Source organism: Bos javanicus, chromosome 1 (assembly GCF_032452875.1).
Source record: "Bos javanicus breed banteng chromosome 1, ARS-OSU_banteng_1.0, whole genome shotgun sequence".
NCBI classification, from domain to species: Eukaryota; Metazoa; Chordata; class Mammalia; order Artiodactyla; family Bovidae; genus Bos; species Bos javanicus.
In genome coordinates, this window is record NC_083868.1 from 135,480,117 (window position 1) to 135,495,639 (window position 15,523).

The window sequence follows — 15,523 nt, forward strand, 5'->3', positions numbered from 1 at the left end:
CTTTGTTTTTGCACTCTTGTAGAGCCATGATATTTTGTTCTGGATTTTTGTTTTCTTTCTGCTGAGAAAATCTCTCATTTCAATTGATCATTCAGTGGAGTGACTATTCCTTCAACATTTCTCTTCCCCACTGGTCTGAAAGTTCTATGACAACAGAATCTAATACATCTTTGCCTCACCATTATATGCCCAGCATGTCACACTGCTACTGCTAAGTCACTTCAGTCGTGTCCGACTCTGTGCAACCCCATAGACATCAGCCCACCACGCTCCCCCGTCCCTGGGATTCTCTAGGCAAGAACACTGGAGTGGGTTGCCATTTCCTTCTCCAATGCATGAAAGTGGAAAGTGAAAGTGAAGTCGTTTAGTCGTGTCTGACTCTTAGCGACCCCATGGACCGCAGCCTACCAGACTCCTCCATCCATGGGATTTTCCAGGCAAGAGTACTGGAGTGGGGTGCCATTGCCTTCTCCACAGTTTATAGCTATTAATAGTAGATGGTCAATACATGTCTGTTGAATAAACGAGTGTTCAAACACACCTCTAATGACCCAAGGAAATTCAGGAGGAGGACTGACCTGTCTAAAGCTCCAGCTTCACCATGGCACATGGTGACCACAGCACTGGCCGCAGATGTGCTTATTTGTAGCAGTTTCATTCTATTTGACTTACTTTGTACCAGGCTAATTGGCTTCACCAAGTGGGTAGTGGAGCCCTGGCTTATACAAGGGAAGCAATACTGGCATCAATGCAAATTTTCTTCTTTTTGGGTGGGGGGGCCTGCCTTGTGGCTTGTGGGATCTTAGTTACCCAACCAGGGATCGAACTTGGGCTCTCTGTAGTGAAAGCACAGAATCTTAACTACTTGGCCTCCACAGGGTTTCCAATACGAATAATTTTAAGTGTGAATTTCCTTTAATGTCCTTTGGTGATGTTCAGGTCCATCTCATGATGGCCAGTCATTTATCATCCGTCTAACACTGGGCTGGACAGGCAGGGCAGATGGATTGTTGGGAGCAATGTTCAGTACCTGGAAAGACTCTACTCTCCAGTCCCCACCCTCACCAGGTTATTAGACTCCTAGAGCCACATGATCCTTTCCGAATACTTACGTTTACTTTCTCTTAGATTCTGAAGAGCAGTGACATATTCATATCCCAAGTACAGCTCAAAATCCATCTTAGAAGGAATCTTTAGAAACCCATCAGCAGAGTCCTTAAACAGCAGGTCCTTCCCATGAGGGGATTGGAAAAGCTGGAAATTGTTTGGTTTATCTTTGCCAAAATGTTCCTGTTTGTAGTAAAAACACAGGTCTGAATGGCTACAGCAACAAGAGATGCTGCAAAATGGGCCCAAAGAAAGATTAAAACTGTGAAATTTTCAAGATTCCAGGAGAGAGGGCAGTCAGACCTGCTCTTTCCCACCCAGCACCTTCTCCATTCACAGCCCTTTTGGGCCATATAACAAATACTTGATACCCTGAACTTTTTTCTATGCCTGTCTCCCTGGTTGGATGATAGCTCACTGGGTGTAAGAAACTCAAACTTCAGAGGCTGTGTGGTTGCCTTGATGGACAGAGGGGAGGGTTGGACAAGAGAAACTGGCTCGGTTCTGGCATTCTGCTACTCTGGGAAAGGAAGGCTGGCTGTGCGTGCAACTCCCTTTCTGTCAGGCTAAGGGACCTTGGAAAAGAGACCATTTCCTTTCCAATGGGAGAGAAATGAAAGACAGCAAGAAGGAGCAGCTTCATATCACTGACCCAGAATGTAAGGGTCTGGCAGAAGACAATGCAGGACTAGGCTATGTGTAACTCCAAGAGGGCTTTACTGGGTGGGTGTCTTCATGCAAGTGGATGGTGTGTGGCATGGTCCCTGCTATGTCCTGAACACAGAATGACTTCCACAGTGGCTGAGAGGGAGTGAAGGAAATGCCCAAATCCAAGCAGGGACTGCTAAGCAGGAGAGACGATAGGGGATTTGATACCTGGGCGTGATTGAGAAGTTCCCAGATCACATCCTCCTTGCCGCCCACAGTTCGAGCCACAACCGCATGGGAAGGAACCATTGCCAAGTAGCATTCTTGGTAATCATCTACAGACTTCCGGGTGTTGTCCCCGCAGAGCAGCTCATAGTTTTTCCTGTCTTCTGGGTTAGGCAGGTTGTCTGGGGAGGGAAGCCCACATGAGTCGATGGCAGGTGCCCCCTCCTCTCCCTTGCAACCTCACTGAATCAAGAACTGTGTGAGCGGAGAAGCCAAGAGCGAACAGTGAAGGCCAGAAGGAAACTGACTTGTTCAAGATCCCATAGCCAGTTGTAGGTCAAGAAGCTTCTGATGCCCCGTGCAGGGGTGACGGCCCACATCCCATAAGAAATTTCATCTCCTCAGGCCGACTACAGGATAAGGTCAGCCAGACCTGCTCCTGCTCCTTTGCTATTGCAACACTGGCCTGGTATTCAGTAAGCTGAATGATAGGATGAGGCCCAGGAGTCCAGGTGGGGACCCTATGGGCACACACCTCCTCACAGGTGAACATCCCAGCAGTGGGAAAGGAGAAACGCATTATGCTCACGTCTGACACCTGAGCATGAAGATAAAGAAAAGGAAGGCCCTCTGCTTGAAAGGTCTACAGATTCTTCTCCTATCACCTACCGAATACCGTTGAGTGCTTGACAAAGGCCACATCCCCAGCGCCCTCCATCAGACATCTGTAGAGAGGAGACACATTAGGGAGGTTCTTGCAGGGCAGGCCCTTCTCCTCAGGCTCCAGTGTCTGACCACACCGTCCAGCCTTGGGACAAGGATAGTGCCTGGGGGAAGCCTCCATGGAGACTCACAGCTGAGGAAGCATCATGGAGGGGCTGATCCCCAGGGCATCAGGAGATGTGGGGTGAGCTCATAGGAGCCGGAGGGCTATCACCATGTGCCCCAAAGCATCAAAAAGGTATTGAAGATATTTCAATAGTGAGAAGTGCTTTCAAACTTCTGGTGAAGGATAAAGGCATACTGTCTCTTGAGGGACCCTTTGCTGGCTCTAAAACTTTAGGATATAACCAAGCGAGGAGAGGGAGCAAGAAATCAGCCACATGAGCTGCCTGTGCAGGAACAAAGAGAGGAGGCAGGAGAGAGGCCAGGGCACTGAGCAGGTGACACAGATGCCATGGAGAGCAGAGGGCCGTCACCACAGAGCACCCTGGGCACCAGGGCAGTCACTTCTGGTTCTGCATAATCCAGTGAGAAAACTCTGGGGAGACATAAAGGGTCCCAGGAGGGGACTTCCTTGTCAACGTCTCATGAAGAGAGTATGCACTGGCCTGGCCTGGAGAATCCCAGCTGTGTCACTGAGTTCCTGGGAGGGTATTAGGTACCCTGGATGCCCCTTTGCAGGCTGGGCTCTGCTACGGGTCAGGGAAGCCCCCCAATCTGAAGACACTGGACACTTAGGAGCCAGGATGGAGAAGCAGCCAGTCTCACTCACTTAAAGGCCCCTGAGTAGCCGAAGTATGGTTCGTGGTTGGAGCAGGCACACTTGTCTGTCCCTTTCCCCGCACACAGTTGACAGAGTTTGGGAAATGATGATTGATCCGCACAGGGGACACAGCTGGCAGAGAAGAAGTTGGCCGCAGCTGCTCAATACAGAGACAGAAATACAGGGCATGAGCCAGCCTGGCCAGAGGCAACTACAGCTCCCAGTCCAGGCTCACAAGAGAGACCCAAACAAAACCAGCACCCCCACAGTTACAGCTTGTCTTTATGAATGTGTGTTTGCACTCAGTCATATCCAACTCTTTACAATCCCATGGACTGTAACCCACCAGGCTCCTCTCTTCATGGGATTTCCCAGGCAAGAGTAGTGGGATGGGTTGCCATGTCCTCCTCCAGGGGATCTTCCCGACCCAGGGATTCAACCCATGTCTCTTGAGTAGCAGGCAGGTTCTTTACCACTAGGGCCACCTGAGAAGCCTCTCTTCAAGACTAAAGGTTTTCAAAACGGGACACATTTAACCCCTTCCCTCCTACCTCCTCCCCAAGAACCAGACTGGCATAGGCCTATGTGTCCCGTTGGACTTGGCCTCCAAGACCAGATGGAGGACCCACTCAGAGAGGTGTAGGCCAAGTTCATAGCCAGCAGATGGCCATTAGGAGAGCTCCAGCAGAATGGGGAAATCATCAGCCATGACATGAAAGCACCCCAGGGAAGTGGACAAAAGGGCCCAGGAGCCTTGACCCTGAATGAAGCCCTTTGTTCCCTTCCCCCAGTTCCACAGGACAGCCTCTGGTGGGATTTCAGGAGCTTCAAGGTAAAAAGGACTCTTGACAGCCCCCATTAGCTGCTAATGCAGCAGATTTGCCCGTTTGAAGCAGGGTAATCTCCCACCTCCACTCCCAGAGCCATCACACATCATCACCTAACCATGTCTGAGTGATGCCGGTGTGGCCTGTGTGGGCATCTGAAGAAGAAATTCCTGCTGAGGGTGCTCACCCTCTGGCCCACTTACCTCTCTGAATTGATTCCTGTGGATCAGGCAATTCCTTATAAAGTCTGCCCATGGGGATGTTCCACCCAGCGGACCTGCCGAGGCCTGTGTGGCAGGACTTCTTGCCTCTGAGCTCATTCAGCTTGAAGTCAGTGTCCTTCTTCACCACCGCCACAGCATAATAGTGAGTTTGTGGGTCTGCGAAGGGACAGTGTGGATGAATGACTCTCAACCTGCCCACCAGAGAAGCATTGTTCATTACTACTGGGCTCCTGAGCAGGGAAGGGGTACCCAGAGGTAACATTTATGAAGGACTGGGTCCTAAAGAGGACTGGAAAAAGCCTTGCTAGGCTTACAGGGGAAAGGACGGACCACAGAAGAGACATTTGTAATAATTCTCCAGGCACACCCAGGAGCAAGGAAGCTATGTGCACGCATGCCCCAGTGCTCTTGCCTACCCTGGCCTTGCAGGGAGTGTCTGCCTGTACCCTGGAAACTGGAACTGTGGCAACAGAGGCCACATTCCTAACTTTCTCTAAGTATTTTTGTTCCTTACACAGACCCAGGAACAGTTGAGTTGCTCTCAGATGAGATCCAAGGCTGTGGGGGCTCCAGGTACATGCTCCTGTGTGGTCTCTCCCCTGCATGTGGTTCTTGGAGAACTCCTCTTTATTCTAAACCCTAATGGTTCAGTTCATTGCACACAGCCTGCCTAGCAGGTCAGTGTCATGAGCACCAGACGTCAACCAGCCCAAAGCTCCCAGAGACCTTGAGTTGTATCTATGGTGGTTGACAGGGCCCCTCATTCCCCACTCACTCCCCAGTGGGGAAAGCCCATAAGTAGCTAATCTCCATTACCTGCCTGAATGAGACAAGACCCAGTATCTACCAGGAGGGAACAAGGGCTACAAATTACTTCCTGGGTCCGAGGGAGAGCTTACTGTCTTTTGTCCCATGGAACTCTGCCACCACAGGCTTCAGGTTGTTGGGCTTCAGGCCTGCCTCATACACCAAACCTCCATCCAACGTCACAGCATCTGCTTCGTTATTCTGAAAGAGAACAAACCAGAGTTCAGTGAAGCCCTTACCTCCAAGAAAGGCCCACCTATACTTGGGTGTGTGGAAGTGGCTGGTAGTGCTTCTCAGACCTGACGAACCCTCAGCTTGCCCAGAACTTGCGTAACACCACGGGCTTCAGTTACCTCGGCTTCCCTGGTGAGGGGTTTTGGCCACAATTTTCCTTATTCCTGCAAAGATGGAATGAATCATTTTTCTCTTTTTTCTGGTGAGGAGTCTAGCTACTGGCCCAGAAAACTACTGTGATTTTCAAAATTGACCTAACTTACAGAGGCTTTGCCAGCAGGCCTCCTGGGGAAAAGCTCCAACACCAGACTGGGTGCAGTCCATTCACTACGGGCTCTGAAGGAGCTGCAGTCAAGGACTGCAGTCTCTCTGCCTAGCCATGCTTTTACACATATTTATATTTCAAGTTCAGGTCCAACCTCTTTATCTTGGGCCTTCTGCTGAGATCGCCCTCAGATGTCTCTGTGGAGAACTCTCAGTGGGGAGGAGGAGACTTGAAGACATCCTTCTCCACTGCAATTCAGTACTTTTCCTTCCTGTCCTGGGTCCATATAACCACAGGAGTCTTTTGTTCAGGGACTGGAGCTTTCTCTGGCTTTAACTTCATTCTTATGCTCTAAACTGACTTGTTTAATGCTCATTATGAGCATTAATGAGTGTTTAGTTCCATTATGGCTGATTGTTCATTTAATCAACTACTCAGACATCATTGTCCAACTCAGCTCCATCTTACACATTAAAAAAGAGAGGCAGAGAAAGTTTAAATCACCTCCCCAGACCACATAACTAGTAAGTCATATAGCTGGGATTTGAATCCACGCAGTGTGAGTTTATTTCTTCCATTACACTGTTACTTTCTGGGTTTTGTTTTGCTTTGTTTTGGTTTTAGTTTTTGCTTTTACTAATTCTCTTCTTTAAACCAATATTTCACTTGAAGTATTATAGATACCTTCCCACTAGGTCTAGAATTTATTTTCTCTTGAAGTGAGATGCATCATCTTTATATAGACACTTCATAACATTTTTATTGCTTTTTTTCCTTGCTTCAAACATCTTTAATCAAAATGACTTTTCCTGAATCCCTTGCTAGTACTCCATAAATATAGTTCTTATGAATTAAATTACAAAGGAGATAATTCCATAATCTGCATCATGTTACAGGTGAATAACAAGAAAATAGTATTTATAAATGAAATATAATAAAAATGTAAGCCAAAATATATATTTGTTTAGCTGAAACTTTTCTTTCAATGGTTGGAGTTGTTTTGGTTGTTTTATTGTAATAAAATAATGTACCATAAGGTTTATCATTTGACCATTTTTAAGTGTTCATTTCAGTGCCATGTATGGCAACTGAACATGCATGTATGGCAACATGCATGTTGGTGAAGGACTCTTTTATTCCACAACTAGACTCCTTATATGAAGCAATCTTTATGGCTTTCTTGGTATCCCAAAGGTAGGTGAAACCTCCAGAGACTTTCCTTACCCACCCCATCCACCACAGAATAAAAATAAATGAGTAAAAAACAGGGCTTTTCTTAAAGCAGTGAGGTTGGGGCTTTCTTGGCCCAGACACCAGTATCTTGGCAGGAATCACTGGAGCCCCAGGGGCTCAGAAATTAAGAAGTCAAGGTCTAACTCATGTGGCCCTAACTCCACGAGGGCCACAGGGATTCTGAAGGGAACCTGAACCCCCAGGAAGGTGGAGGATTAAAATCAAGCATGACTTTCCAAGTGCAGATAACCAAATGCAAAAGAAGGGAAGCCACGATGCATGGGTATCAACATGGGCAGCAGACTTAGGCCCTCAAGGACTGCGGAGTTTGGAATGGCCAGAAACAATGGAGAAGAGCTATATATGGGCTTTATGCACAAAGTGAAGGTCATAATCACAGAGCTAAGCATAGAAAAGGAGATTATCAGGAATAAAAAGAAAAATTAACTCGAACTTCTAGAAGCAAAAAGTGTAATCATTGAAATTTGAAAAGTGAATGAATAGGCAACAAGTTTGATAAGACAGATTAAAATTGAGAATTAGAGAACTGAAAGTTATATCTGAATAATTCATCCTGGATGAATTTGGTGCCCATCTGTGCCAAAAAGAGGTGCAGAGACAGAAGCTATGAAAGAGGGATTAAAAGATATGGAAGCCAGATAAAAGAAAGCCTGACATGTGTCTTCTTGGAATCTTAGAATTAAAAAAAGAAAGAAACAGAAGAAAGACAGTACTTTTTCCAGACCTCCTGAAAAGCATGATTCCACAGATCCAACATACTCTACCAAGATTCCCACAACTGGAAACCTCATGGTGAATCTAGGGAACATCATCAACCAAGGACACGAGAAGTTATCCAGTGAGATGCCTGAAGGAGAAACAGGATGATACCAGACTTCTCGGTGACTACAGTGGAAGTCAGGAAACAGTGGAAATATTTTTAAATAGTGTAAAAGCATCAAACTAGAATTATACACTCAGCAAAATTACCATTCAAGAATAAAGGGGAGACCAGCATTTGCAGAGAAAACAAGCAAGCAACGGAGAGGGTTTAATACCAAGAAATTGACTCTAAAGTATCCCCAAAAGAACACATTTCAAAAGCAAACATTCCAGAAGGATGGTTGGAAATATAAGAAGGAATAGTAGCACGTTCCCTGGTGGTCTAGTGGTTAGGACTTGGCCCTTTCACCGCCATGGCCTGAGCTCCATCCCCGGTTTTATTGTTGTTTTCATTGCTGAATCATGTTCGACTCTTTTCGACCCCATGAACTATAGCCTGCCAGGCTCCTCTGTACATGGAATTTTCCAGGAAAGAATACTGGAATGGATTGCCATTTCCTTCTCCAGGGGATCCTCCCCACTGAGAGATCAAACTCTCATCTCCTAAATTGGCAGGCAGATTCTTTACCACTGAGCCACCAGGGAAGCCCCAATCCCTGGTTGGGGAACTGAGATCCCACAAGTCACACACCATGGCCAAAATTTTTTTAAAAGCTTAAAAAAAATAAAAAAGAGAAAGAAATGGTAAATAGATTAAATGGCAAAAATGTAGATAAATCCAAATTTCTCTGTGTGTCTTCCTCCCTCTTTCTGAACTTTTGGGCACATACACAAACTTACACTGATGATGCTGTGAAAGTGCTGCACTCAATATGCCAGCAAATTTGGAAATTTCAGCAGTGGCCACAGGACTGGAAAAGGTCAGCTTTCACTCCAGTCCCAAAGAAAGGCAATGCCAAAGAATGTTCAAACTACTGCACAATTGCACTCGTCTCACACACTAGTAAACTAATGCTCAAAATTTTCCAAGCCAGGCTTTAACAGTAACGTGAACCATGAACTTCCAAATGTTCAAGCTGGATTTAGAAAAGGCAGAGGAACCAGAGATCAAATTGCCAACATCCGCTGGATCATGGAAAAAGCAAGAGAGTTCCAGAAAAACTTCTATTTCTGGTTTATCGACTATGTCAAAGCCTTTGACTGTGTGAATCACAACAAACTGTGGAAAATTCTGAAAGAGATGGGAATACCAGACCACCTGACCTGCCTCTTGAGAAATTTGTATGCAGGTCAGGAAGCAACAGTTAGAACTGGACATGGAACAACAGACTGGTTCCAAATAGGAAAAGGAGTACATCAAGGCTATACATTGTCACCCTGATTATTTAACTTATATGCAGAGTACATCATGAGAAACGCTGGGCTGGAAGAAGCACAAGCTGGAATCAAGATTGCCGGGAGAAATATCAAATATCAGATATGCAGATGACACCACCCTTATTGCAGAAAGTGAAGAAGAACTAAAGAGCTCTTGATAAAAGTGCAAGAGGAGAGTGAAAAAGTTGGTTTAAAGCTCAACATTGAAGATCATGGCATCTAGTCCCATCACTTCATGGCAGATAGATGGGGCAACAGTGGAAATAGTGGCAGACTTTATGTTTTTGGGCTTCCAAATCACTGCAGATGGTGACTGCAGCCATGAAATTAAATGACACTTGCTTATTGGAAGGAAAGTTATGACCAATCTGCACAGCATATTAAAAAGTAGAGACATTACTTTGCCAACAAGGGTCCATCTAGTCAAGGCTATGGTTTTTCCAGTAGTCATGTACGGATGTGAGAGTTGAACTATAAAGAAAACTGAGCACCGAAGAATTGATGCTTTTGAACTGTGGTGTTGGAGAAGACTCTTGAGAGTCCCTTGGACTGCAAGAAGATCCAACCAGTCCATCCTGGAGGAGATCAGTCCTGAATATTCATTGGAAGGACTGATGTTGAAGCTGAAACTCCAATACTTTGGCTACCTGATGTGAAGAACTGACTCCTTGGAAAAGATCCTGATGCTGGGAAAGATTGAATGCGGGAAGCTATGGGGACGACAAAGGGTGAGATGGCTGGATGGCATCACCAACTCAATGGACATGCATTTGGTTAAACTCCGGGAGTTGATGATGGACAGGGAGGTCTTGCGTACTGCACTCCATGGGGTTGGAAAGAGTCGGACACAACTGAGCGACTGAACTGAACTAAACAAACTTACACATGCATACACACACATACTTAGTTATATAATATGTATGTATACTGTCAAGAAATACATGAAGTATCTACATTCCAGGGTTAGTTAAGAAAAGACAGACATAAAATATCAATATAGTCCAGAGTTCTCTTTCTGTTTCAGAAAGAGGTGGGGGGGGGGGTTAAGATTATTTTACTGTTAACTCTTTGTTAAGCTAAAATTATACAGTAAAAATTTAAGGGAAGTCATTAAAGAATATAAACAAATTGTTTAAATTTACTTTCAATGGGGGAAAAGTGGAATAAAGGGAACACAATCCAAATGAACACACACACCTGCAAACTCAATTTTTAAAAATCAGAAATCTGGGGGAAAGTAGGACTATGAGAAATAAAAAGTAATATGGCAGAAATAAGTACAAATTTATCATTAATGAAAGCAATAATTTATTAATGGTTTACGTTTACCACAGAAAATAAATGAGATTACCAGATTTCATTAATAAACACAATCCCCAGCAACATACCATTTTCATAAGACACACCTGAAGGATAATCATACAGGAAGTTGAAAATAAAGGAATGACATAGACACAGAAGGACAATCCTAGTTAAAAGAAAGTTAATGTAGTATGTTAATATCAGAGAAATAAACTTTAGTTTAAAAGCACTTCCAGAGACAGTGATTAATTTATAATGACAAAATATCAAAATCACCAAGAATTATATGAATTATTCTATCATATACGGCTGCTGACAGTGGAAATTTGAATAACCACATTGCATTTGCTTAAAAACCCAAATACATTTGGCATTGTTTTTGAAGTCAAATACTCACACATCCCATGGCACAGAAAATCTGTTTGTACATATATATTACAGAGAAACTAGTAATATTTGTGTACCAGGAGATTTGTATTAAAATATTCCTCAAACCCGGATTAGAATAACAAAAACCTAGAAACAATCCAAATGCCTAATGACCAGAAAAGAAAAAATAAATTGTGTATACTAACACAATGGGCTTTTGCAGAGCTCTGAAAATGAATGAACAATAGCTGTATTCAACAACATGGGTGAAATCCTAGTATAACGTTGAGGAGGAAATAGCAAGTATGAGAAGACAACACACAGTAATGACATGTTTATAAAATATTTTAAGAAGCAATACTATGCAATCATCCACATATACCTATGAAAGTGAAAGTGAAGTCGCTCAGTCGTGTCCGACTCTTTGTGACCCCGTGGACTGTAGCCTACCAGGCTCCTCCGTCCATGGGATTCTCCAGGCAAGACTACTGGAGTGGGTTGCCATTTCCTTCTCCAGGGGATCTTCCCAACCCAGGGATTGAACCCTGGTCTCCCACATTGGAGGCAGACACTTTAACCTCCGAGCCACCAGGGAAGCCCAATATATACCTATACAAGTCTTTAAATAAAAAGCAAGAAAGTTTTGGGATTTTGTTTGCTCTGGATAGGGAAGCACATGGATAATTCTAAGCAGGGTCAGAGGGTTACACTGCTCCAAGTGATGAAGTTCCTGTAGAATCCATGCTGCCACACAGTAGCCCTAGAAGTCAGCTACTGGCAGTGGTGAAGTTTTGAGAACCTCTGGTAGGTTTGTGGATAGTATTACTTCATATTATTAATGTATTTTAAAACAAAGAGGGGTATGCATATACCAAATCTGAAAGTCAGTCATAAATCAAGAGTTATAATTAAGCCTGGATGGTAACTGAGGTTCAGTACACACACACACACAACAGACCAGTTATTTATACCAAAACACTGATTCCTTCAGTTACTCATGCTCCATCTGACTGAGTCTATGTCTACCCCTCACTCCTTCCAGTCTCCTGCTTGCTCTGCTCCAGTCACTCTAGCTTCCCTACAGAAAATCAAACAAGCCCAGCTCTCTGCTGTCTCAGGTCCTTTGCACATGCTATGGTTCACTACCTGACATATTCAACCTGTAGCTTTTGGCAGGCTTACCCATACTTATCCCTGGGGTCTCAGATTCATTGCTCCCTTTCAGGGAGATTATCACTGACACCCAGGCCAGAGCAAGTTTCCTCTGAAAGTTCTGTTTCTTTTCCTCCATTCTACATCACACAATTTGAAGTTTCATGTCTACTTGTTTGCATGTTTTTCTTCTCTCCTGACTGGACTGTACTACTCCTACTCAAGAATCAGGACCATGTGTGCTTAAAGTCACTGCTGCAGCCCCATTGCCCAGCACAGGGTCTGATCCATGTTCAGATGAGCAGGAACAATGTTGAACAAGTATTTTGGAAAACCTAGAACAAAAGGATCAGCTATCATCTCCAATCATGACAATGTATTCCTCTTCCTTGTGCGTATCATTCGTCTACTTCTTGTGATGCATCAAGAACCTCCAAAATAGTGTTACATGGTCATTTTGATAGCATGCATTTCTTCTCTGAGTTCAGAGAACTTAGTGGGTCAAAAATAGTCCTCTTTTAGAGTATGTTAGGAGAAGGCAATGGCACCCCACTCCAGTACTCTTGCCTGGAAAATCCCATGGACGGAGGAGCCTGGTAGGCTGCAGTCCATGGGGTCCTTAAGAGTCGGGCACGACTGAGCAACTTCACTTTCACTTTTCACTTTCATGCATTGGAGGAGGAAATGGCAACCCACTCCAGTGTTCTTACCTGGAGAATCCCAGGGACAGAGGAGCCTAGTGGGCTGCTGTCTATGAGGTCGCACAGAGTCAGACATGACTAAAGCGACTTAGCAGCAGCAGCAGAGTATGTTATATGTTGCTTTAAGCCATTAAAGATAACTGCTTCTATTTTCAGTTCTAAAATGATTTTACTAGCACCAGGGGCTGACTGTTCCACACATCAGTCTCCTACCTGTGAGTACAGAATCATTCCAAATGACAGGGAAGAGCAAGTATGGATTTTATTCCACTCTCTTTTAGGTGGCAGTGACTTACCGAGATAGCCTTGATGCAATCCATGTGTGAGGTTTTCTTCACACAGGAGACAAAAGGACCACTCTCCAAGATACGAAGCACATTTTCACGAAAACTGGCACACTTATTGGCCTCATGAGTTGAAATGGTGCACCATCTCACAGTTCTCTCGGGGTCCGCCAGACACAGCCCTAGGGGAGAGATGCCAGAGGTCCCTGTGTCAGTGGGAAGGACGGCAGCAGCCTCTGGAGGGTCATGGAGGCCACTTCCTCTCCATTCTCTCCTGTTCACCCCACTCCTGTCCATGAACAACAAGGGCAGAGGTTCCACTGCTTTCTGAGTCTGGGGACAAGTGGCAGGTATTCTTATGGCCCCTTAGTTTCCCACTGACCAGCATGTGCTGATCAGAGGGATGCTGGCTTGACTGTTAGCTCTCAATTGGCGACAACAACCTGTTCCTCTGTGTTCTCTGAGCCTCCTGCGTTCACCTCATGATGTGTGGCCTGCCATGGAATACAAACTTCCACATCCACGGGGGATTTTTAGTTACATCAAGCTGTTGGTTCAATGCTATAACTCTGGGAAGCCAGCAGGGTAGGAATTACATTTTCTACTAATTAGTATCTTTCAGAGAGTGATGCTTTACCCAAGGTTACCTAGCTTCTTAATAGCTGAGTGGTCTAGAAATCAGGTCTCCAGACTTTGGTCTCTGCCCAGGTAACAAAAGAAGATAACATTCTGAGTTGTTTTCCACCTGCTTGGCCAGAAGAAAGGGGTAAATGATTGATGAGGCAATGAATTTGCCTGTAATGCTCATCTGTCATCCTCTGTTCTAGGAAAAACTAGAAACTCCACATATTCAATGTTTCTCTGTTTCCAAAGACCCCTCCTTCAATTTCCACAATTAGGCCTTTGGACTGTCACTAGGAGAAGCTAACGCCAGCCATGTCTGTGAATATCAGTCCCCATGGTTGCAGATGTGTTGTCCCCATGATATGAGCGGTTGGCACTCTCCCCAAAGCCCTCTGTCATCTCCTCTCTGTGGATCAACAGCACAGGGCTGACTCAAAGCTGATAAATATCTATGATGCACGAAGCAGGAGATGGGGAGGGAATGGTTCTCCAGAATAGAAAAAGAGGGGCCACAGGAAATTTACTCCCCCAATCACCCTTGACCCCATCTCCACCCATGGGGTATCGAACCAGGCAACAAGGGGTCAGTGGCAGACTTTGCCAAAACCACTCTTCCAGAGCCCCCCCAAACCATCCCTCCTGAGGCCCCAAAGACAGGCTTTTGTCCTCAGTCATGCATTTACCTTCCACAGCCTTGTGAGATCTGAGGTTGGGAGGGGGAAGGGTAAAGTAAGGTGGGGCTAACTTTTTCAGGAGAGTCAAATAACTAAACACAGAAGGCTCCAAAGGTAAGATAAAGGCACCACGAGTGACCAGCAGAAGTGAGAGGACAAAGGGGGCCCAAGAGCGACAGGCAGATCTGTGCAGCAAGGTGCACTCCCCCAGTGCCTGGATCTGTGGCCTTACCTATTTCCATGGGACCTTCCCAGGCCAAGCTGCACTACCCTTCAAAGTCTGGCTTCAAACCCCATGCTCAGAACCCTTCAACAGACCTCACTAGTGTGGCACGGTCAGCACCAAGGACACTCACGGGACATCAGACTGTCAGTGGAGGTGGGACCAGCTGTGGGAAGGCCTTGAAGGCCATCCTAAGCAGTTTGTACTTATTTGAGGCCGCAACAAAGGGATTTGATAAACCGGGATGGGAGCGCTCTAATTTACTGTGTTCCGCTACCACAAGATTTACTGGATACGAGGGGAAAGCAAGGAGAGAGTGAAAAGGTGGCAGAGGCACCAGCAGGACCAGAAGGTGCGCGCAGGCGCAGAGCTGTCCCTGAGGCAGTGCTGCAGCAGGTGCGAGGGTGCGGCGGGGAGAAGCGAAGGAAAGGTCCCAGGCTTCCAGCTCCAGCGCGGAGCCCAGGGAGGGTGCAGAGGGCTCCGAAATGCAGGGGGCGCCCGGGCCGGCGACGTTGAGGGCCTTCCCAGCGGCCACACTCACCCAGAACCGCGCAGGCTAACAGAGCGCGGACAGCGGGCCTCATCCTCCCCGGTCTGTAACGTGGAGTGCAGAGCACAGACCGACCGGCTTCTGCGTAGTCTCCCTGCTCCCCGCGCCCCTATATCTCCCGCGGGGCTGGCCGAGCACAATCCTTGACCCCTTGTGTTTGCGCAGCCCGCTTGCCCAATCTCCCCTCAGCCCTCCCCCTTCATTCCTCGCCGGGGCTGATCACCTCATTTCCTGACCTCTGGAACAGACCCGTGGGTGGAATCCAACAAAAAAGTGCTGATTGGAAGGGAATGAAAGAAAAAGCAAACCGTTGTTAATCTGTGCTTGCTCTGTACCAGGAGCAGAGCTGCAGCCGGCTGGTGTGGGGGTGGCTCTGCTTCTGAATCCGGGGGAGCCAGAGCTGGTCCTGAATCAACCTCTGTGCTCAT

At 46.1% G+C, this 15,523-nt stretch overlaps 1 protein-coding gene across 1 annotated transcript in view; it reads right to left on the reverse strand.

Moving 5' to 3' along the window:
- The window catches only part of LOC133250035 (serotransferrin-like), an 85,860-nt gene extending 70,579 nt beyond the window's left edge, over nucleotides 1-15,281 (reverse strand). Inside the window, 8 exon segments of the mRNA XM_061421207.1 lie at nucleotides 1,113-1,290; nucleotides 1,984-2,162; nucleotides 2,650-2,705; nucleotides 3,476-3,623; nucleotides 4,497-4,673; nucleotides 5,417-5,525; nucleotides 13,037-13,206; nucleotides 15,087-15,281. Coding sequence (XP_061277191.1) covers nucleotides 1,113-1,290; nucleotides 1,984-2,162; nucleotides 2,650-2,705; nucleotides 3,476-3,623; nucleotides 4,497-4,673; nucleotides 5,417-5,525; nucleotides 13,037-13,206; nucleotides 15,087-15,129 — 1,060 coding nt within the window. The 5' untranslated portion in view covers nucleotides 15,130-15,281.
- Between the last annotated feature and the right edge of the window lie 242 nt (nucleotides 15,282-15,523).